Source organism: Mytilus trossulus, unplaced genomic scaffold (genome assembly GCF_036588685.1).
Source record: "Mytilus trossulus isolate FHL-02 unplaced genomic scaffold, PNRI_Mtr1.1.1.hap1 h1tg000024l__unscaffolded, whole genome shotgun sequence".
Lineage (NCBI taxonomy): Eukaryota > Metazoa > Mollusca > Bivalvia > Mytilida > Mytilidae > Mytilus > Mytilus trossulus.
In genome coordinates, this window is record NW_026963290.1 from 1302992 (window position 1) to 1329505 (window position 26514).

At 30.5% G+C, this 26514-nt stretch overlaps 1 protein-coding gene across 1 annotated transcript; it reads right to left on the reverse strand.

Moving 5' to 3' along the window:
* Window positions 1-4473: 4473 nt before the first annotated feature.
* LOC134698911 (nectin-1-like) lies at window positions 4474-25323 on the reverse strand. The gene is made up of 9 exons (XM_063560589.1): window positions 25153-25323; window positions 17497-17889; window positions 16573-16923; window positions 15725-16003; window positions 12732-12815; window positions 11093-11221; window positions 9734-9755; window positions 8855-8915; window positions 4474-8573 (listed from the first exon to the last, which is right to left on the reverse strand). Exons 1-9 carry the CDS (start codon window positions 25208-25210, stop codon window positions 8448-8450), a joined length of 1503 nt encoding a protein of 500 aa, XP_063416659.1. The 5' UTR covers window positions 25211-25323; the 3' UTR covers window positions 4474-8447.
* Window positions 25324-26514: the final 1191 nt, after the last annotated feature.

Sequence of the window (26514 nt, forward strand, 5' to 3'; positions counted from 1 at the left end):
GCTAGTAATTAGCTGTGAAGTCAATCTGCAGAGGAATCGATCTGGTGCTAATTTTACTTAGCTAGCTATAAAACCTGAAAATATCTTGCAATCTGATAAAGGAGTTAGTTTTGAATTTCCCTTCGAGTTCAGTTCTTTTGTTATTTTACTTGTACAAAGTTACAAGATACTGATGCTTATTTATATACACCATTTGGATTTTAACAATTTCTCATTACTCACCATCAAGGCAAATATGGGAAATTATAAAACTATCATATAATAGCCAACATGTTTAGTCGCTATTTCTGTCAGACCAAACTTACTGATGATCCATTTCATCCAACAACTTCATATAAGTTACCCTATTCTATCATAAGATTTTACACATACCACATACAATGGGAATTTCCAGCAATTGATTTGTGTAAGTTTACTTATTATAATGCCAATCTTGATTTCACCTGCCTTCCAGTGCTGATTTTAAAAAACATTAAAAAAATTTAAAATCCTCAAATGTAAGAATTTCCTCACTTGTACTAGGATTATATATGGCTAATGTGTATGTCCTTTTTGGTCGTATAGCTTTCATCACTTTCGTTCTTGTACAGTATTAGCTTTTTAATAATTCGATTTCAGCTATCCTGAAGAAGTTAAATCCTGAAAAACCTTCAGAAATTTATCAAGTGTTGTTTTAATTTATTTTTTTTAATTATTGAAACCAACTTTAAAAAGGTCAAGGAACAGTAAATGGGCTATGTCGCAGATTTTGCTAAAAATTTGCATACCACCTTGGCTCGTTGAACTACAACTGAAAATCGAAATAATAATACATTTATATCTTTTATTATCTGAAAAATTGCAGATTGATTTCTTTTAATATGGGTGAATATTTGTATAGAAAGCACATACAATCGGCGAAAAACCATCTAAAATTTGTCTTAAAATCGCCAAATCTCTTATTCTACTCCATAGATTTTTCTTAAAAAACTATATTTTGTTGACACATAAATTTCTGTTTTAATGATATAAAATAATCATAGGGTCACCGACTTCGATTTTTGTCTAATAACCAATTTGTTACCTTATTGGTAGTGAAAAACGTAAAAAATCAACATTTTACGGACTGCAGCGCGATAACGTTACGATTATTTAGACGTTTTGTTGGATTTTTTCACAAAGAACGCAACTTAGAATGATGTATACCATAAACGAAGTGGGTGATCCTATCTTTATTTTGCATCATTATAACGGAAATTTGTGTATCAACAACATATAGTTTTTTAAGAAAAATCTATGGAGTAGAATTCAAGATTTGGCGATTTTAAGACAAATTTTATAAGGGGTTTCGCCGATTTTATGTGCTTTCTATACAAATGTTCAACCATCATTTTGTTAGAATTCAATCAGTAATATTTCAAACTAGATATCATTGAGATGGGAGCCATCTCTGCGGGCCCCGCTGTCAATAACGTGGGGTAAATAAGTTGTATGGATAATCTGATATGAAGCATTATTTGAAGTTATTACATAGTCTCACGTGTGAATTTAATCTAAGAGTTTAAGTTAAAACTGATAAATACTCTCAACTTACTTTCATAGTATAATAGTGATATGACTGCATGATGTGAACTCATTGTTGACTACTGTAAGGTGACTTCTGGATGTATGGATTGATATTTGAACAAAATATTTAAGTGCTGCCCAATTGATATTTGTCACATATTTTTAGAATTATGCCTTCAATATATTATGACCCACCAAGTATAAAGTATGAAATATTTACGGTTCTCGAGAGGTAGAGCGGACACAATTTGTTAAGAGCAACGAACGGATGGACAGACCAACGGACTGACCTTTGACCTAAGATGCATACATTATGACACATTCTCTGGTGTTGGTTAATATATATGTTAAGTTGAAAATGTTTGTCAGGTATAAAGTATGAAATAATAACAGCTGTCCTCTCAAAATATAGTGTGGATCAAATTTGTTAGCGATGGACAGACCAACAGACAGACAGACCTTTGACCTAGGAAGTGGTACATACATCATGACACACCCTCTGGTGTTGGTTAAAATGGATGTCAAGTATAATATTTAAAATCATAACGGTTCTCAAGATATAGAGCTGACACAATCTTCACAACAGGACACGGGGTTTTCAACTGAAACCAAAGTTTTTTTTTATGTTGACCTTTGACCTAGGAAGTTGTACATACATCATGACACGCCCTCTGGTGGTGGTTAAAATGGATGTCAAGTTTAAACTTTGAAATCATAACGGTTATCTAAATATGGAGCAGACACGATCTTCACCACAGGACACAGGGTTGTCAACTAAAACCAAAGTTTTTGACCTTCACCTTTGACCTAGGAAGTTGTACATACATACATCAAGACACACCCTCTGGTGTTGGTTAAAATGGATGTCAAGTATAAACTTTGAAATCATAAGGCTTCCCAAGATATAGAGCGGACACGGTCTTCACCAAAGGACACAGGGTTGTCAACTGAAACTAAAGTTTTTGACCTTGACCTTTGACCTTGGAAGTTGTACATACATCATGACACACCCTCTGGTGTTGGTTAAAATGGATGTCAAGTATAAACTTTGAAATCATAAGGGTTCTCAAGATATAGAGCGGACACGGTCTTCACCAAAGGACACAGGGTTGTCAACTAAAACTAAAGTTTTTGACCTTGACCTTTGACCTAGGAAGTTGTACATACATCATGACACACCCTCTGGTGTTGGTTAAAATGGATGTCAAGTATAAACTTTGAAATCATAACGGTTCTAAAGATATAGAGCGGACACGATCTTCACCACAGGACACAGGGTTGTCAACTGAAACCAAAGTTTTTGGCCTTGACCTTTGACCTAGGAAGTTTTACATACATCATGACACACCCTCAGGTGTTGGTTAAAATGGATGTCAAGTATAAACTTTGAAATCATAACGGTTCGCAAGATATAGAGCTGACATGATCTTCACAACAGGACACAGGGTTGTCAACTGAAGTTTTTTACCTTGACCTTTGACCTAGGAAGTTTTACATACATCATGACACACCCTCTGGTGTTGGTTAAAATGGATGTCAAGTATAAACTTTGAAATCATAACGGTTCTCAAGATATAGAGCGGACACGATCTTCACCACAGGACACAGGGTTGTCAACTGAAACCAAAGTTTTTGGCCTTGACCTTTGACCTAGGAAGTTTTACATACATCATGACACACCTTCTGGTGTTGGTTAAAATGGATGTCAAGTATAAACTTTGAAATCATAACGGTTCTCAAGATATAGAGCGGACACAAAGTTAAAGTGTTACGGACGGACAGACGGACGGACAGACGGACGGACAGACGGACGGACGGACAGACGGACGGACGGACAGACGGACAGACAGACTGATCACTATAGGGCAACCCGCCTTAGTCGGCGCGGCCCTAATGATAATTGTGATAAATGCATTATTATTTCGATTTTCAGTTGAAGTTTATCGAGCCAGAGTTGTATGCCAAATTTTACTGAAATCTGTGACATAGCCCATTTACTGTAACTTGACCTTAAATGAATGTATAATACATGGAAATGATTGTTCAGAACATTTGCAACCAAGTGACATTTTTGCGACTGAAGCCCAATAGGATTTTAACAATACTTCTGTGTGGTATAATAATAATCAATATTTTGGTCAGTATCTAAATACACAGATATGCGGGACATTAATGTGTCCAATTGACAGAGATGATGCCCCCGCTTGCATATAATGTTAAAAAGGGACATTAACCAAGATCTGTTAGGTTACATCACCCAAATTCAAACTTGATCCGAGTTTGTGTTTATTAGCATTGAGTAACATAACATTTGGTTGAGGCAAACTTAAGTTATAGAATGTAATCAATAAATTCAGCATTTTTTTAATTGTAAAGGGGCATAACGCTAGAATAGTAATAATGTTTCTTAAAAATTCCAAAGAGAGCTGTGTTTTGTGGCAATCAGCATAGTGTATTAGTTGCAGACACTTGGATGAGGCAAACTAAAGATAAGAAAAAGAAAAACAATTTTGGGAAGTATAGATCTACATTGGTAACACTTAATGCCCCTTCCAGTAATACAGGGGTATGAAAATTTTTCATAGTTGCAATTAGTTGTAGGTTTACAAAACACTGTGTGTTACATTAAGATTTTAGAACTACCAGTGTTTAAGACTATGGAGCTGCAAAACAAGTTCAACCATCTTTCTCCAGAGGAGCGTATAAAGTATAGATAAGCGCAACATTATATTATATTAAATGTCTCAATTTGGTCACACTTGTGTTGTGTTTTTAATTGTGGGAAATCAAATTTGTTTTCCAAATGTCATCTTCTTTATTTCCATGTTTAGTTCTCCTCTTAAATTTATTTTAACTACTGACATAACAGTAACTTATTCTTCTGTTTGTATTTTATAATAACGACACTTCTCACAACATAACAAATACTACAGAAATTCAAATTTATTAACAAGGTAACTTAGAATCTGGAATTCTTAAAAACAATCTAAATGTAATGCTAAATGATAAAATAAATGTAACTTGATTGAATTTTCCTTGTTCCCTTTACATACAATTGATCTGGTTGATATCATGATCTCTTTGTAAAAAATTAAATCTACAATGATAATGACTAATACACAACCTGAATAATGATTAAAGATGCCCATAATTGTTCTTGTTTATTCATTAACTATTTGAAATGCATATGGATAGATTACTTAAAGGATCCTGTTAAAATTGATCTGTATATTCACCATTTACATTTTCCAATTTCATGATTTGTGTATATGAATAAATCAAAACATGAAATAAGTCCTGGTAGTAAGAACAACCAATATTGCTTGATATCACCAAACTACAGCTACAGGGTTATTTGGGGATATGTTTATAAAGTATTTCATGTAAATTATCATTTAAGTTATTATCTGATAGGTTTATGAAGTAATAACAATGATATCTTCTTTGCTACAAATATACTGTTCTTTTCAATATTTTATAATATCTATATCCCATAAAGGCAAGGTCTTTAAATGGAACTTAAATAAATTTTCAATTCATGATTTAAGGTATCGTGGAATAATTTCACTGAGAGCTCTTCCATTTAAATGTATGTTGGAAGGTAGGAAGGGACTTTCAAATTATCACTACAATTAAGAACCATTTTTTATTCAATTTTGAATAATGGTAATAGATGCATACTGAAAAAAGACCCATGACCTACATTCAATAATTTAACTTCCCTTTCTATCCTTCCACATACATTTTAATGGAATAGTCCTATAAAAAGGAAAATGGCAGAATTTATGTTTATTTCGCTTAGCTTATTATCTATTGTGCTATTATTAAAATTTGTAAAAAGAGAATGTGAGCTTGTTTTTAAAATAAATGATATGCAAAATAATAAGTAGAACAAAGATAAATGATCAATTATCATATAAAAGATAAGGTAATTCTTATTCAATGTTCTGAATGAAAATTTTATAAATGTGCATATTCTTGTTCCTGCTATATCACAACATGGGTAAATCTACAGTAAAAATTATCATAGAATTAAATGATTAGATTAATCTCCTCTTCTCCACCCAAATCTTAAACAATCATAATCTATAGTTTGTTAATTTCAATAAAATGTATGCACATCATTGAGTTCAAAGATGGCTGCTACAATTTACAATTATCACTCACAAAGACTGTTTAAATTTAAAACCTTTAAGATAATTGTAAATGGCAGTCTCTCAGATATCTTATCAATGGAAAAGTCTATAAAATTTTAAAGAATTGGTTAAGGAAAAACTACAAATTCTCCTATGGTCCAAGTCCCTTGTAAAATCTTTTTAATTACATGTAACATGATGGATTACCCCTTATTAAAATGTTTCCATGTAAATAATAAATAAACAGTAGACTGATTTCTTCATCAAAATACAGAGAAAACTGTATATAGTCTATAATACAATGACCTATAATGAATGACATATTATACATGACTAGTAAATGGTAATATCATAGATGATATAGTACAAGGAGATATCTACAATAGTATACTACAGGAGAAATGAGATATCTATGATATGTTACGATGAACTATTTACAATGACAAGTGCATTTAGTATTGCAGTTCATATTATTCAAAGTTTGTGGCTGATAAATGCAGAAAGGAAATTTGTATACGCTATTTTACTTCTGATTAATGCACATGAAAAATTGCATAACCAATTCATCAAATGATTTTAATTTAAATTTCAAAGGAACAATAACTTCAATATAAACCAAACTAGATAATGTTGCAAACAATACAACAGAAAATTGAAAATTAGAACACTACAAAGGAAAATAAAAAGAATCCAACGAAACAAATAATTACATAAGAAAAGATCCTGAGTTCATTTTTTTTTAACTGGCTTATTGTATTAGAAAATGAATCAGATTTTAAGTACAAATTATTGCCTATATCCCTTTTTTTTAATATAGTCGTCAGCATACATATTTGCAAGCTGTTATTAATTAATTAACAGCCACAGAAATAGATATGCATAAAGATGTAAACAATACTAAATGATCAAATATGTATGAATGTACTAGGTTAAATTATGAATGAACAATTGGCTATGAATGAATGAAGGTGACATGCCGATATTGGTGGGTTATACATTTAGTAAATACTGTATATTTATATATTTGAAGCTTATAATTACATACTTAAGGGTAGCGTGTCAAACATTATCACTTTTGTATAATACAGTGCAGACACTAGCAAAAATTGACCAAATCTAATCAATCACATACACATCTCACGACAAATCATACCATACTATTATTCTAAAACATTGACCATGAAGAAACAAAAATAAAGGCATTTACAGTCAAATCAATGGTCAATTGGACCATGGTTGCTTCTTAAATGACAAAATTAAACAAGTCCGTACAAAAATTCTCAAATATTCATTTTCAACTTTAACAATTATGATGAAAATAGCAATGTATCATTACTTCACAACATTGGTTTTGAGAAATATTCTTAGAATGTTCAAATATTTGAATGCTGATGAATAATCTATCATGTGGAAATTGTCAAACTAATATGAATTTCACAACACTTTTGAATAAAAAAAAAGTTCATAAATTGTAATTCACAACACAGAAATTTGGAATGATATGTTCTAATTCTATCTAAAAAATGTTAACAAGACTGCAAAAACATACAGCCATATAAAAACTTGGAAATGCAATGTATGTTCAATAGTTTGCATTTAAACAGTAGCTTATAATTATAAAATAATGGACGAAACTTTTTACAAGGCCACTTACTCTTGGAGGGAATGGATTTTGATAAAGTATATTATTAAAAAATTTGATTTTGCATAAAGTACAAAAATATATGTATTTCGTGTACAGTGCTCAGATATGTTCAATACAACTTAAAATCCAACAAAATTGATTTATAGTCAAATATAATGATTATTTAATATAATAAACCAACAGTGATATGAAATAGAATCTTACATACTTCAAGTGATCCCGCCTAATGGAATGTATTACGTAGCTAAAATTATATATAAAAATAGTTTTATGTACAATCATGACAGTTAGCACTTTTGTTTGTAATATATTAAAACATAATTGAAATACATGCAGTCCCTTCTCTATGTGTAAATGATACATTTCACCATTTTATTCAATTACTGATATGGTCACACATTCAATTGACAGTAAAGAGCCTTTACATTCAAAATTAAGCTTTTTTTGCCAAAATTCATGTATATACAAGACCATGAAGACTTTCATTTTTTAAAATGTAATACCTAAGCTTAGTATGTGCTGGTCAGCCTGGCCTAATGCTCAATTCAAATTACATGCCCTGTCACGCCTTATGTTAAATCATCAATAAATTTTACTTTATAGATTTTGATAAATTATTTCGATTCTTATCATTTTGAGATTCTTGACAAACAGAAGTAAACATGGTAAAATCTTTTACAAATTAAAGTTGTACAAATGAAGTACCAATTATAAATTTCTTCTAATTATCATGATAGCATTAACAGTGTTTACATGATTAGGATGATCCATGCCAGGACCACCTTGAGGGACATTACTGTGCAAGTTCAGAAACAAAATGATTTGATATTGCATAAAGCCAAAGCTTAAAACTATTTTTCAGTGATGTAATAATTATTTCCCTTTAATATCAGGACACACGTATGATATCAATCATTATTCAAAATTGTTAATCACATGATCAATATTATACGTGCCATGATAAAAAAAACTTTCTAATCACATGACCTGCCATCATGTCACATGACAAACTAACATTCACATACAATTTGGCACACATATTAAGCTTACAGCTACAGCCCATACAAATACACAATTAAGTCTAATGGCATGATTTCTGTAATGAATGCACCAGATGATAGCTACACTCTTGGCATCATCACTTCAGCGTATGGTGTATGATCTAAATCAGAATCTTGACTCAACTGTAATGGTTTCCGACTTCTTGGACGATCATCAAAATTCAAGTCTGCATAATGTATATTATGCTGAAATAAAATGAAAATCTTATTAGTATATCATCTTTAGGACACAATTTTTTAATTTCCCTTTACAAATATATAGTTTCTTCTTCTTCTTACTTTTTATTTGACTATAGATATAAAAACATTCAAATTTAATCAATTTTCTTGCGACAATTTCCATGTTTGAATCAGACACAAGTTCTCTCCCCTCCAACAAGATAAAAGAAAGTTATATTAAACTTAGTAGTAGTTTTGACAAGATTTTGTTAATGATTATATGTCTTTCAATAGTATCCTATACTTACATTATTAAATGGACCATTCTTATCCCCTAATGCATCTTTTTTATCTACAAAACTCAGGTTGCTGAAAAGAAATTAAACACAACAATTAATTAATTTTCATGTTAAAACTAATGCTATTTAAAAATTGTAAACAAGAAAAAAAGAGCCTAAGCTATGTTTTGGTGTGGGAACTTAATTTCATGTCTCATAAAAAAGATCATTGTTACATAAAATCAGTCAAATTTTTCTTGTTTCAATTGTTTTACAATTGTAGTTTCACAGCCTTTATTAGATTACCATTTTGTATTGGTTTTGGCTTATTGTTGAAAGCTATTTTTATAAATTCTCTGGCGGAGAGTTGTTTGTAATTGCAATCATATTACATCTTCTTCTTTTGATATTTACATATGTAACATGATGAGTGTCACTAATGGTGTTGGAACTGTGATCCTTCTAATACATCTGGGTTCGTCTTTTTTTTTCATAAGAAGAAATGACAATGTGGTTTTTTTTTCATAAGAAGAAATGACAATGTGTTTTGGTATGAATTTAAAAACTACATTGCAGGTGCACAACTTCATGTAGAAGACCCTGTACAAACATTGTCAAATTCTGTAAAGCCCTACTTAGGTCACTTGGAACAAAAAAAATAAACATGGCTGAAAACTTCCCAAGACAACAGAAGTTATTGAAATGTCTTCCTTAGCTTGACTGGAAGATAATACTATCAACAATTTATTTGCAAAAGTATGTTTTTACCAATCCACTCATTCCGGTGTGTATATTGTTAATAGATACGAATTGAGCAGTATTTAGCCAGTTTTCTAAATAAAGTTCATAATGTTTCATTTCCTTTTAATTGTACAATATAACATGTATAAGATGCAAAAGTAAACTTACTTTCTTGGTTTCTCTGGTGGTTCTGAAAGTAAAATTATAAGAAATAAGAAATTATCTAAACAGTTCAGTTTCAGAAGGGAACACATTTTCAATATTTTTCAATTTACAAGGATGTCTCTATAGAACATGCAGAAATGTAATTTGGATTGTAAGAAATAAAGATATATAGATTTGAACTGAGAATAAGAAGTTAAAATTAAATCAAATAAATTGCTATAATATCATGCATAAGTTTCGTGCGAATATGCCTCTATCAATTTTAAGTCTAGAAACAAATCACTTTCAGTTTATCACCAGGCAATTTAATTGTTATCGCCAATTGTAGTAATTTTGTAAAACAGTATTGAATGTCCCTAACATCATGTGAGTTGTAATTTTAGATTCCTGTGAATGATTGTAGACACAAAAAATTATCTGATAAAGAGCAGATTAATATAATTTTTTTTATAATAGACATCTCTGTTATTAACAAGAAAGTTGTGGAAAAAGCATGCAGCTAATCACATTCTGACCACATGTCATAGGTTTGTAATCAATTATTCATAAGTTGTTCTTTACATTTCACATTTCAATCTTTAATCAATGAGTAGTAATAAATCAATTGTTCACATCCCTTATTAACATAGAGAAAGGTAGAACTGGTGGGCTTGAAAATAAAGATAATCAACAGAGCTGAGTGACTAAGCAACATCTTCATGACAAAGTTCATGGAAAATGATAACTTAAACAGTCATGACAGTAACTTAGTTTTTCATTTAAGGATGTACTTAGGTGAGGTTTTGGAATTTGTGTCAAATGTTTGGACTCCTTGGTGTTTTTCCGTACAATACAATGTCAAATATTTTGCCCCATTACACCCATTTATTTTTTCATATAAGGCTTAATAGCTCATGAAAGGTCATTTACCAAAATTTTAGAAGATTCTTAATTTCTTTCTTTGGTTTTGAGACCTAATAATACCAATGCAAATATAAGGTAAAAGTCAGAGACAGCCTTTTCCCGCCATATTTTAAATCTCAAATATCTTGAAAAGGAGGCCCATGACCTATCAATATTTTTAACTGATTTTTATCCTCAGTTCATGCTCTACCAACTTATAGTATCAATTTTAACTTCTTAATTTATTAATTTCATCTAACCTCACCTAAGTACATCCTTAAATTGTTTTGAATGTTAAATCCATTGACATTGTATTCATTAAATTTAATCATCAACAATATTAGTCTTTTTCGTAAATTTTGTTTACATGTCCAAGTTATTAATTAATGACAAATTGTCTCTCTTATACCAATTTGGGTAGCAAGTTAATTTTGCTAAGGAGTCAGTCAATATGTAGTTTATGAAAGTCATTGTTCTTACCATCAATGCTGTCATCCTTCCCTCTATTATTCCTCCTCATGACAAAGATAACTATGATTATAATTATGATGACGAGTACAGCTATACCAACAGCTATTCCTGCTATTGCACCAGTACCTAAACCATCCTCTACAATGATTGGGAAACAAAAATAATATATAAAGTCAACAATTCTCATTTCAAACTTGACCCTTCTATCAACATACTGGAAACCAACTTATTTTCGTGTTTTTTTTATTTCACCAACTTTGCATCAATTTATTTTTGCGGTTTACTCTTTTTATTGATGTAATTATATGAGAATATACCCAAGTGCTATACATGCTGTATATTAGTGAGGAATATCTTTGCATTATTTTTCCAATCAGAAAAGTCACGAAAATTTGTTGGTTTACAGTACATTCACATCATATCCGAATATATTTCAATTCTATTCCCATGACAATATATCTGATATTTTAGAGAGACATACCATTCCATAGGAGTAAGTTCAGTATGGACCTTATTATGCCCTGAATATCATGTCCGTTGTTTCATGTAAAAGAGTGGTTCAAGTTGATGAAGAGACATGCAAGTGTAAGAAAGTGAAATAGAACTTTTTTCTCAAACTTTTCTTACAGACAATTAACATTAACACTCCAACCTACTCCTTTCAGTACTGAAATGAAACACTTACATCAAATAAATTATCTACTTTCTCTTTCAATATAGTTCTTTCCCTCAGGATAAATCAGATATCTTAAACTTATATTTCCTACATAAACAGAATTAGAAAAATGAACCAATCTGGTAGTTTACCCAATACAGTATGAACTGACAGATGACCAAACTGTTGCACAAACCAAAATATAATACACCACTTCTAGTATTAATGTGGCAAAAACAAATTCAATAGGAATTCCAGGTTTGAAAAAAATGTATAAAATTAAAATAAACAATCAACCCTGTGCCTGCTTGAAAATATAAGGCTTTTATAAAACATTTAAATTTACAAAGGGAGATTAATCAAGAACAACTAAAGTGATGCAACCCTAAGCTGGACTTGATCTGTGCTTTATGGTAATAAGCAGCCTGTACAAATTTAATCACATTTGGTGAAGCAAACTTAAGTTAAAAGGGAACAGAAACCAGTTTTTAGAATGGTTGATCACAAAGCAAAAACAAGGACAGACACTTGGATATAAACACTTAATACGTCCTTCCCCAATTTATTCCAACATTTCTTCAAAGCACTATACATATCTAACGATGAATGAAATAGGAAGCTTCTTTCCAAAGCCCATTACTAAACATGTAGCAAATGAACTATTTGCACTTAATGAAGTCATGTTTACAAAGCACAGTACATACAGGTTTAGTTTTCCTCTCCAGCATTCAAAAGGAGCATGATCTCATCTCTGTTAACCCCAACGTCTGTAAGAAGTTTTATGTGTGACTTGCTACTTTAGAAGCAAGTTGATTTGTAATTAGGTCAGATGACCATCAAAATGACCTAACGACATCAATGTAGTTGTCAGATGAGGTTATCATTCCCTTGTAGAGGATACTTCTAATTCTTAATGCAACTGTAATATGATACTTCATGTAATGAAATCATTCTAATAAGTTTCCCTCCCATTAAGATATTTGTAAAACTTACCTGTTGGTGGAAGCCGTGGTGCTGCCGTTGATATGGATTCTGCAGTAGTAGAAGGAGTTGTAGTTGAAGTTGTAGTGGTAAAGTCTAATAAAGTAAAAAGTATCATGCACTAGTTGCCAAATATACCACCATACAGATCTTGATTTAGTCACATTTTACTCATAAAATTAGAAATTTAGAGAAATGTCTTTGATTTAAGTAAAGAGCTTTGTTTTTGATGAATTTTGATGAAATTTCGATATAAGTGGATGCATTATTATTCGTGGGATACAGATTTTTGTAGATTTCATGGGGATATGTTATACACAAATTTCAATTTTGAATGAAATAAGAAATTTATCAAGGATTAAATGCTGACTATCGTTACAAAGCCAAAACCATGAAATCAAATGTTAACCAAATACATATTTTCTTCAATCCACATTTAATTGATATCCACAAAATTAAATGAATCCACATCAATTTTTAATTCAGTTAAACTAAACAAAAATTATGTCTACATGAACATTTGGATTTTGCCAAAATTGTTTGGTTATTTAGACAATTTCTAGAGGAAAATTTCAGTTTTTTCTTAAGAAATTGCTTACTCATTCAAAATCAACTGAATACAAGATATAATAATCTATTTAAAATAAGAAAACCTTTACCAATAAAATAAATAAAAATATAGAAAACATATGTACGAATCAAGAACTGTATTTTACTGGTGTCATTCTCTGAAAAAAGCTCTAGCATATACAAAGTTATCTAACAATCTTCTCAGAAGTATTATAAAGTGGTTCATTTACATTTTATTTTGATTTTCTGTGTTTTAACACTGTCACGACTGTAAAGCACCACTTTTGGGCTATTTTGTGGTAATATTTTGATGATGTGTCACTACTGAGCAAGGAGAACTGAATTTGATGCAACATTACTTTTGTGTTGTCCTTTTTAATTAAACCAAAAATATCAAATATCCTATTGGATAAATTTGGTAAGGGTCCTAGTTGGCCCATACTATTAATATAAAATCAATGGTTTCAAGATAAAAAATATTCTCAGTTGATTAATATGTACATGCAAATAAGTGAAATACAATTATTTTTGCCTTGTTTTTTTAAAGCACTGACATTTTCATTCTAAATGGGTATTTTGGTTAAGGTTGACAAAAACATGAATTTCAACCCTTATTTAAAGAACACCGATTCATAAATTTACTATAAAGAGAGCTTGTTCTTATCTAGTCATTGTTTTAGCTATGATTAATTGTGATTATGGTCAATAAATCTGTATTTGAAATTTTAGCTAGATGTAGGGTCTTATTCGGGTCATTTAGAACCTTTTTCAATTATCAAATATTGACAGCTATCTTACTTTATTAGCTATTTTACTAGACAGGTGGTATTTGTTTTAGGGTTCGCCCAACCTGGGAGTTTGGATGATTTTTATACTGTAGGTATGATAGCATAGGAAGTCAAAGAAAGGTAACACTGAGATAATTGAGAACTATCTATCATGCTACACTTCAATCCTATATAATGCTAATTTTTATTTGAATAATACATCATATAAACCAGATGATAATTTTGTAGTTACACAAATTGTATCAAGGTTATTCCAGTTACATTGAAATTTTAGTCTTAATGTTGAACAGGATTTCTTTATAACCCCTGATCATGCCAATTTGGTTGTTGATTTTTTAAATACAATTTTTGAGGAGACTCTGAGAAGATCACTTACTATTATAATTGCTTTCAGAATTTATACATTATATTATCATGATAATAGAGCGTATATATATATTATAAACTGTTGACTAACCGCACATGGTTTAAAGAAAGATGCAGAATTGTTAAAGTACATACATTATGTCCATTTAAATATAGTTTTAAAATATTCTCTGATACATTTGTAATAAGCATTATATAGGTTACATTTTTCTTAGCAGCTGATTCATTTTTCAATTTTTAGCAATGAAGCTCCTTTTTTTAATTATTGGTACTTTGGATTGATCTTGGACACATTCTAAGTTTATATTTTTTAATTTTTTTTCAGCAGACATATATTTCAAGGGTTTTAAGCTTGAAAATTATTCCATGGGCATTATACAATTTCCATAAATATTTCATAAGTCTTTGGTGATTGGTGATTTCATTTTTCTACATTTTCTGCTTATAAATAAGCATGATAAGATACATGTATTCAACTAACTGATAATATTATAAGTAAACTTACAGGATTTGTACAACAACAAAAAATAAAATGAAAGCAATATAAATTAAAAAAAAAACTTTTAAAATCCCATAAAACAAATCAAATTGTTGATAGAATAAGAATATAAATATGAGAAATAAAGAAAATATTTGTTTGCATGCACATGCATAGATTAACAAGAAAAAAAAGTAATTAAATGCAAATATATTCAAAAATTTTACACTTTTAATTTGAATTCTATAATTAAGCATTTATAAAAAAAAATAAAAAATCATAGCACACACAACATGCGAAAAGGAAAAATCAAAAAAATCATTATCTTTCCGAAAGTAATTAGTGTAATTTAAAAAGAAATAAATAAACATATAAATGGAAATCTGAGGTATAAAAAAAAATGCCAACTTCAATTGACTGTATTTTTTAAAGAATAGCCATAATGATTTTTATTTTTTGTGGTTTTATTTTAACAATTCAAATAGTCAGAAATTAACATGATACATGTGTTTAATGAATATTCCAAGTTCCTAATTTTCTGGTCATAAGACATTGTAATATTAAAAAAATAACATATTTAATTTCAATATTTTTAATATGTATGGCAATTGTATGCCCTTATTTGTATTCCAGAACTTGTCCTTCCCTAATAACTATTTATCATATCTTTTTTTTTAGTCTGATGGTTATAAGAGTTGTATTTCTACTTATAGTTTTCATACCCTAGCATTAACAGGAAGTTGAGGTGAAAATATTGCTTAATGTGTGTGTTTGAGTGTATGTGTGTATATATAGATACCTACCTATTTGTATGTGTATAGAGTTATTCATGTTGAATGTCTGTCCATTAAAACTGTTCTGTGCCACACATATGTAGTTATCTGTTTCATTGACCACAACATTATTGATGACATATGTAGGCCCAGTCCCTAGTGTCACACTGGTGTTGGATTCTTTGTGCCAAGTATAATCTGTTACAGCAGGATTGCCATCTGATTTACATGTCAGAGTTATGGGCCCCGCTCCTTCAGCAAATGTTGGATTTGTGGAATCCTTTGTTACTTGTACATTCCTCACACTATCTATAGAAAAAACATAGACCAAAATATTAATACATGGAATAATTTACCAACCATTTCCTGTACAATTCTGGGGAACAAACCCTTCTTAAATCATGTTTAAATATGCCTCCACAGATTATTTTTTTTAAATACTATAAACATTTATCAAATAACATGTACATTGTATATGCAAACTTGAATTATGATTTGCTCTCTCACAAATGCTTTCCACAGCTGTATGTCTATTCTTTAAAAATACTGTGAGTGATATTTGAAGCTCAAGCTTACAAAAGACAATGCCCAATGAGTTTCCACTAATATCATTACAAGCACTGTTTATATTGTAGTGTTTGTATAATCCCCATCATGCAAATAGTTTTTCATGTTTTTATTGGGGACTTTTTATCTCCCTTGAAACATTTAGTAACAATGTGTGCAATAATGTGGATAAAAACAATTAAACAATTGTAAATTCTTTTCAAGTCTTCCTCATAACTTTTCGATCATTATTCAATAATCCTCATGATTAAAACTGAACACATGCCATGGAAGGATAAATATCTATCAAAACTTATTAAATTCCTACTTACAATACACATTAATGGGGAAGGTCTGTTTGTATAAACTCCCCTGTGGTACATTTTGATAAACAACCTGACATCTGACTACAGCATTATTATCTATTTGTTCCATCTTCAGTGTCAGGGAACTGGTACCATTGGATGTACAGGTTCCTGGCATCACTGCTGCTGTGGTGGTCTCTGAATCATATGGTGTTTCTTGTATAGTAACACCAACAGAGTTACGTCTGTATCTCACCCATCTGAACCTGCCTTCAGGTTTGCCAACATTACCTGTACATGTGAAGACAACATTGTTGCCTTCTTCTATCCCAGCTGATGGTACATATGATGGATTGTTATCTGGTTGTTCTGGGTTACCTATTATAAATCATAGATAGATGAAATTTATTAATAATAGTTACTATATACATGATATATACTATTAAAGATACATTTGTTGTAAATCTACCCATAAGTTAGTTATTATAAACACACATGAAATCACTAATCACTTGCCCAACATGCATATATAGTAATGTCAAGTGTTTTTTCGGGTGTAAAAAAATAAAAAGCTTTTGATTCTGTCCACTTCAGCATTATTCTTGTAAGTAGTAAATAACTGTAAGTGTTTTCAGGTTTTTTTCTTCCATAACAATCATTATATATATATAGCAAAAATTTATGAGTCTCCACAGAGGACATTATAATTACTGTATTGCTTTTTTAAAGACAAAAGCAGGAGCAATATTTAAATATCTACTGTCAGACTAAGACAGGGTTCTCGTTAAGACGCGTATACGCGTCCTGGATGCATGGAAATCCAGCTGGACACGTCATTTTTTAAACCCAGGTGAAGACAGTTCTATATAAAAATTAAAGGCAAATTAGAAAATATTATGCATGAAGCTGGATTTCATCATCAAAAACAGTTGTAATGTGAAGTTGTCATACCTTTAACACTTATATTAGCCACACCGGAATCTGTAGTTTTACTTCCAGCAGAGCTTGCATAGGCTACTTGACACATGTACTCTTTCTCATCTTCACATTCTATCTGAGAAAACTGTATGAAAGCAGAATTTGTCAAAGAATCTGTTGGGTTGGTTAGTGTCACTCTGTTTGATAGATAATTGCCATCATTTGTTAAGGTTGCATTTATTGGAACATTTGGAGTGTAAAATATGGCTATATTTGAAAACTGTCCATTTATCTTAGCCTGAATGTTTACACCTGTAACAATTTCTCCTGTCACTGTTGTATAAGAACATCTCAACTGTAAGGTTGTCTGTCCAAGAATTCCTTCTGATGGTGTTGCCTGTATCTGAACACTTATACTTTCTACACCTGAAATTAAATAACATCCATTAGTAACAGATGAATAAATCATTGTAAATGTTTTAATTCTTTTATGTTTGAGATCCAGTGATATCATGAACATCATGAAGTTGAAATCTGCTGAACAAAAATAAGGACTTCCAACATACATAGCATGAAAGTTTCTGTTCTTGTTTTAAAAACTTCATCATGAACTATTCAAAAAGAAAATCAATGTGTTTGTTATTTGGTCTCTGGTAGAAAGTTGTCCCAATGGCAATTATACCGGGCGGCCCGCCATGCCACATCTTCTTATTGTTATACAAATGTATCATTACCATTATAGCACAACACCTACAGTACACTTTATTATAAAATCTATTTTAAACAAAACCATCAAGGATGGTACTGCGATAAGGGTCTGGGGCATCACAAGAACTGCTTTCATTAAAAAGTTTTTAAGGCCATGAATGTCAATAACTCTAATTCTGTTATCATTCTCAGTGCAGTTTCAATAAACATTTGTGTGAATATTTGGAAGAGAATGGAATGCAAAAGATGGAGGGTAAACATGGTAAATCTCATATTCATCAGGTAACAATTTCCCTACAAAACAACCCCTTTATATGGTGAATGACAGTCAGGCCCTCATATTATAACAGAAGGTAAGAGGACATTACATGGTACACCTGTTTAAAACCAGGTTATAATAGATAGAATGACCTATCTGGTATGTCTACTATTCTATCATACATTATAAGGTATGATAATTGGATCTTTACAAAGCTTTGAAGTATTTTAAACTTGTGGTAAATAGAGCGTTTCTTCATTACTGTGCAGTTTAAATCAGGACACACAAACTAACTTGATTATAACTGTGTATGAATCTTTATCATAAGGGAAATTATAATCAGGGATAAAAAACTGTGATATAAACATGATATGGGATCTTTAATTACATAACAGATACACTGTTATCATTAGTTGGGACCCACCCATTATATTATGTTTTGTGAAATTATGTATAAACATGCACACACGTTAAATTATGTTTAACAAAAGATAAACAAAGTTCTACTGTGTTCATGTTTAAAAGGGTTCAAACAATGAACCAGTTCACGATTGATGCAAATAATGCATACAACTGCTTCATTCTTTACTATCTAATGCATTATTGGTACACTTTCTTTCCGTAAGTGTACTTGAATCTAGTTATAGTCATGTTTATAATGCTTCCTATACCGGTAGTACATGTACCGTCCGTTTTGTACTGTCAAACCTCATTAAAGCATTACTAACTCTGAGCCTGATCATGAGGAGTCAAAATTAAACCCCTTTGTTCCAAATCTCATTTGACTTGCAGCCAGAGTATGCTTTTAGCATGTTTAGTGCCCATGAAGACAAAATTGAACATTTATCTTGTAAACTGTTGTACATGAATGTAATTTTGTAGTGTAGGATATGTAGTAAAATCTAATGACCTTAAGCTTACAATAAATGGAATTAAACCACAAGTCAAATATTTGTCTTAATCTTAAATGCTGAGATTACCACACTTGATTATCACCTGTAAGTTATACCTGGAATTGAACTAGGTCAGATATACAGCTTCTTAAAGGCTAGTTATCATGAAATAGTTCCTTCACCCAGGTCTAATATTATAAACTTGAAGTCTAATGGTACTCAGACTTATGTTAACTTATCACATCTCAGTGGGGGGTTTGCTAAATATTAAAAAGAAAGCTACAATGTAGCTGGTCCATCAAAGAAAAGAAACAGGAAAGTTTGATGAAAATTCTATTTGATATACTTAACAACAAACCATTTCTTCCGGTCTGGCCTCTTAGACCACTAAATCTTAATCTCCATATATAATTCTTAATAAATATACAAGATGTGAAAAGAGATCTATACGTCATGTACGTTGTTATTTTGTAGATCTGCCTGGCTATACTCCAAATAAATTTGCATTAGGACCAGCACCTGGGTTATATCAGGGTTATACTAATTTAAATTTCTATCCTTCATTTACAATTTCTCAATGCTAAATTGTGTAAATTTCACATTTATATGCATATAAACACGCATTAGAATACCAATTACATGAAATAAATACTTAAACTCTAGCCTTCATATTGTTTAAATTCATATATGATATGATTAGATCTTAGGTTAAGGGTAATAAAAAATAACTTGTCTCATTTATTTAGAATTAAATCAAACATTTAAGAAAAATGCAAACCCAAATTACTATTTACAAAGAACTGAAAGAAAAACTGAAAACTGTATATACATTTGTTTCCATGAACTGTACACATACATGTGTAACCTACTACTATACATGCAGTAATGTAGTAATGATACTAGTGACTTTGTATAGGTATATTTACTTTTCATACAAATGAAAATTACTATTAAGCATATATACGTATATGTATCAGTTTAAAAAACTGTATTTATATCTAAAGTATGTCAAAGGGTGTTTTTTTAAAATGAAACTTGATAACAGACATTACCAGACCAAGTATCTCATGACATTTCAGGCGACAGTAAACTGTTCTTCTGTAAAATATCACAATCATTCATCCAAGGTAGACTTAGACCCAAGATTAAATAAACCTAATCAACTTTTTAGAATTTTAAAATGTTATAGCTGACTATGCAGTATGGGCTTTGCTCATTGTTGGAGACCGTACGGTAACCTATAGTTGTGAATTTCTGTGTCATTTGGTCTCTTGTAGAGAGTTGTCTCATTGGCAATCATACCACATCTTCTTTTTAAGTTACATGTAGGGAAATAAATGTAATGTAATGGGTTCACTGTAAAACATGATTAAAATTAAAAAGCTTAAAAATTACACAAATGAAGCAAGTTCAATAAAAAAAAATTATATTCAATGTTTATTCATTGATAAAATTTATAAAGACATTGAAGGACTGTGCAGTTTGGATAAGGATATTACTGTGTTTATGAGAAGGGTACATGTATAAACATTAACTGTTGGTGTAGAAAATTAGTTAAGTTCAGGTTTTAACGTCCTACTCTAAAACTTATCGCTCTACATTGTAAGTCCATGAAGTCTGACATTGTGTTAAAAACATGTACAACACATATATATATATTTATTATGTCTTTTTAAGGTTCAAGTACATAGGTTTTATCTCACAAGAGATTTCCGGTGACCTATAATTGGTGAATCAATTACAGAGATGATTTATTGTATTTTATTGGTGATTATTGAGATTTTTATGATCGTCAATGATGTGTAGTATTTTAAATGAGTGATGATTGACTTTTTATATCCCAGGATGTGTCACATGACCACTCCCAAGTAAGGTCATGACTAAAATACTCAACTTTAATATGTCAATACTTGTTTCTCATACCTTTGCTTTGTAATTCACTCAATGTGTCACAAAGAAGTAATACTCTATTTATAAAGAATGCAAATATGAATTAATTTTAAAAGGGATTTTCCATGTTTTACATACATTTGTTAAGGCATGACAGCTCAAATCTTTAATTTATAGTCATGAAAAAGAGGTTTAATAAAAGATTTCTTTTTGGAAAATAATTTTACACATGTTTGGAAGGGTGGGATTGAACTGCCTAACATGACTATGTGACAATAAACAGTACATGTTTAGCTAAAAAAGGTTAACAATAAACACTTTTCTCTGATTGATGAATCAACAGTGATCAAAAAGAAAAACAAATATTATAATTCCAGAATGTCACATCAATACAGAGTTCAAACATAAACAGAAAAAAATTCTTGTCCGGTCCATTTCACATTTTTTATCTGGATAAAATCTAATTGGTTATCTTGTTTTGTCTCATCTGACTAAACTTTGTTTATTACAGGTACATATACTGATTGATGCATGCATTAAAACTGTACTGTTAATATTTCTTTACAAATATGTCATACTAGTTTAAAAATACTATTTCACCATAATTGAATTCAAGATTGAATTTGTATACAAATGTAAATATAAGAAATATTCTACAGATGTAAGGATATTTGAGGACAAGGAACACCCTTCATTGTAAAGTTTCTGTTGACTATTGTTAAACATAACAAAAGATGAGAGGGCGACATGGTAGCTACAGATCAAATATTTGATCAATAAATGTTATACAAGCTTGTCCTTCCTGTATTACCCCATGGCCTATATAATCAAATCAACCGTAAAGAGTCAATTACATGTTATCATGTACAACTGACAATGTTCAGGTTATGACAGGTAACACTTCCTGTCTACCTGTATACATGTATCGTACGTAGGTTTTAACATCTTACTACATGCAACACCCCCACTTTTGCATATAAATATTTACCATTCTAAATCTTTTTCAAATTTCTTTCACAAAGGTACCTTTAAGTATTCAGGCATAAAGAATAAACAAGATTTAAACTTTTCGGTTCATTAATTAAAGATAATTCATCTTCTGTATGTATTGTATATGGGCATGTTCCTTCATATCTAAAATCTTGATCGATGATAAGTATTTTTTTCTGAAGAGGACAACCCTAAATAGATAACACCTAACAATATGATGATAAAATCAGGAAGATCTTGTCTATTACCTCAGACCTGTTTTTAATCTCAAGCCATTTAGATAATTCAGCCAGGGCAGGTGTTGATACAGACCTGGAAGGTTTCCATATGTCCAGGGTTAATGTAGATATAATCTATTACCCAAGTGTCAAAACAATGAACTTGCTTTAATTAACGTATAGTCAGAATTCAATATGTCCTAAATATGCTAATTTAAACCTTTAACAAATACATTGAGTATTAAAATAAATAACAGAAATCTATAAATTTGGTTTATTGTTAAAGTTGCTCTTGTTAATATCATAAACAAATAAACCTACATGTTTTGTAAACAAGGTACATGTATGTAACATGTACATTTTACATGTCAATCTTTTGTCAAATTAAACAGAAATTTACAAAAAATGTACATGCAATTTCTTATTTGAAAAAAAATTACTGACTTGTCTAGATATATAGCTGAATTTGTACAGAACATTTAATTAAAAAAAATATTCAGAATAAAAAATTTCAGATTTAGTGCTACAGAACTGTGGTCATACTGTTTAAAAGTTCTTTACAACTCGTTTGGTCTATCTTAAGTTTTCCTAAACAGATCAAGGTTCTTTAGCAAACTTAAATGCATCTTTGTTCATATACTTTTAATTTTATAAATACTACAAATAAAATCATGATGCACTATTATGTACAGCTAACAGTCTATTAGGCATAGTAAAGATTTTAGCTCAAATCCCAAATATATTTTGCACTTCAAATTCAATTACCAAATATTAATCTATACATCAAATGTTCTCAATTACAATTACGGCCCAATAATTGAAACTCTCTTCAGTCTGCACTGTTATTAGCCAGCTACAAAATGTACATACATATATAAACATATAGGCATCAGCCCCAATTGTATTCAGACTAGCTAGTCTTAGCAAAACATTTTCACATTAGAAAAATGGCAAAATATTGGTATTAGGATTTTAATTTAGGACTGTTGAAGGTGAAAAAGTTTTTTGCAGACGGTCTCTATACATGTATTTCCTTTCTTCTTTGAATTTTACAGTTACTTCCTACTATGCAAATGAATTGTCAAATTTAAATAGGCTAACAATATTAATGTAGATGCATAATTTCCTCATACATTTGTACCTGTTGTATACGGATATCCTGCATTAAATTTAACATAAAAGGAAAGAAATAAATCCTTCAATGTACAAGATACACTGATCAAGATGTTAGCTCAGTTGGATGTATCATATTCACATTAAGAAATTATACAACATGCATAAGAAATTATTTAAATGTTTTAGGATGCAGTTTTTGTCTTCAATTATACCTAATATAATATTAATTATGCCTAGGAAAAACATGATAAATGCAGGATATCAAATTATAATTGAATGCATCTACATGTAGGTGTTAATCTGTTTACAAAACTAGTCTAACCATTGTTATTGTAAGACAGCTTTTTGTCAAAGAAACCTCTGAGGTACTGTACATAAAAGTAATGTTTGAAAATACAAATTTAAACAATTAACAAAGTTCATGAATTCGTAAGAATAACATTAAATTTGTTAAAAACGCAATGTCAATTCCCAGAATATTTTTAATGGAAAAAATATTTGACATGGTAATGTCATGAATGTCCTACATGTATATTTAGCATTTTTGCATGAAGTACAATGTACTTTCATTTATTGATTCATGCCAACAAAATAACTCGAAGAACCAGACTTGAGAATGTTGATTCTCAGGAGCAACAGCGAAGATTTCCAAATACATGTACATGTAAGGCGCGTTAAAGGACTGAGCAAAATAAGTACTTCCTTAGCTCAATCGCTTACAACTGACTAAAAGTATCTACTAAGTTTTCAAAGAGAAGCCATCCCGTCACACTTTTCTTTTTTTATTTTTATATTTTAACCTGGCTAGGTAATTCTTCTAACCCTGGTTTTCATTGATGGGCGCCAACGTAACTGGAGAGCATGATTCTCCTTGCAAAATCATGTCTCCATTGGGAATCGAACCTAGGACCTCTGTGTTACAAGGCAGTGCATTAAATGACAGCTCCGCCACTTTCTCTGACTAAGTATCTACTAAGTTTTCTACGGGAAGCCATCCCGTCACATTACATTGAGTGATAAAACTATGCACAATGTAATGATTGAACAATCCTCATGATCCTGGAACTCTTCCTTGTCAGGTGAATCACTGTATTTATCTTTAGGTTGGGACAAGATTGACAGCAAATGTTGTAAAACATGATGTCAAATTTGTCAGTATGACATTTAAATATTATAAAAAAAAAACTTTTTAATTATAAAGAAAATATATTATTGTGACATGCACTGTCGTATTTTTAATGAATGCAGATATTTTTGTTTAACTTTTAGACAAATACAATATGTACATGTAACACTACATGATATACAGTCCATACACTACCATCCAATAATAAATTTGTGATACTAACAAACATACAAATGTATATATAGCTTTAAATATTCTTTTGACGACGAGAAAAGCTACACATGTGATAGTAAAATCTCAAGAAAAGTTATATCAACGGTATTTCTTAGTGTCGTGTAATATTTTAGATGGCTTTTTATATAAATATTAAAAATACAAGACCTTTTCAGTAGTAGTCTCTAGACGATCCCCTTTTTCGGGAGCGTCACACGTTTGTTTTGATTTCCTGAAAGTGAACTTCCATTAACTCTGCGTTTATTTTGCACTTACCATTTATGATAAAAACACAAAACACTAAAGAAAATATTAAGCTTTTTGAATATTCCATGTTTTCAAATTCTTAGCGTTGCTGATATAGCAGAATGTCTTAAAATGTTATACTGTCACAACCAAAATATTTGAAATGACATCCGCCATAGTTGACTCACAAGAAATTACCCAGAATGCAATACGATTAGGTATCTGAGGGGCTCGAATTAGGTTTTCAATAAAAGATGTTCACTCTTTGTATTTAAATTTTTAGTTTAACGTTTAACATATACATAACTAGATTTTAACAAGATAATTTTATTAAAAAAAAAGATATATACACATTTCAAACTAAAAAAAAATCTTTAATCAATCTCAAAATAGTTAAAAAAAAAATAATAGGCCACCAAAAAGTAAAACAACAAAGTACCAAACCAAACTCCAACTTCAAATTAGAAAGTTCCTTTTCAAATGACAAAATTAAAAGCTCAAACCAGGACATATAATACACATCAAACACATAGAACGAATGGAAAACAACTGCCATACTCCTAGATTGTTACCGAGACATTTCCTTGTGTCGAAAAAGGTTGACTAACAAGACTAAAAATTCAGCATATTGTCAAAAAGTAAAAGATTTTTAACTGCGGCTTGAGCGGGGTTGAGTAATGCGTACAACTTACAGAGGCATTATCAGCAAATTTCCTGTTATTCGATTTGACTCAAATTCTCATATTTGATCTATAAGCCATTAAAACGTATATCCAAATTATAACTTTGAAAAGTCTAAAAATAAGATTTTTCTAGCTGATCTGTTTGATTTTATGATATAGCTATACATGATGGTATAACATGCAAGTTATATTCCTATTTTCCAAGAAGCACCAATATCTCTGACTCAATACAACTAGAAGTTTCGTTCAGACTTGAAAATATTCCGAATTTCAAGGCGAATTTGTTACAGAAAAACTGGTTTTAGTTTTAGATTTTGGTTTAAAACTGGTTTTGATTGGTTTTGGTTTAGGTTTCAAAACTGGTTTTGGTTGAGATATTTTTCAACAAATGTAAAGTTTATCTAAAAAAACATGATGTCAAAACTACTTGGGCATCACGGTTGGACTCTTCTGTACATCTCTAGAATGTCTTTTGGTAAAGAATCCAAAAAATTGAATTTGGACCTCTTATGAAGATATTCTACACAAAATCAATAAAATAACAATTTTGTTATGTTCGATGACATGAAACTGAGACAGGTGCCTGGGACAAGTGCCTGTGAAAATGGCTGATCAAAAACTGAGGTCATCTTAGTTTATCCATTTTTTATTAAGTAATCGAAGTGATTTTTTTTGTATAAAGCAAAGATATCAGAAAGTTCTCAAAATG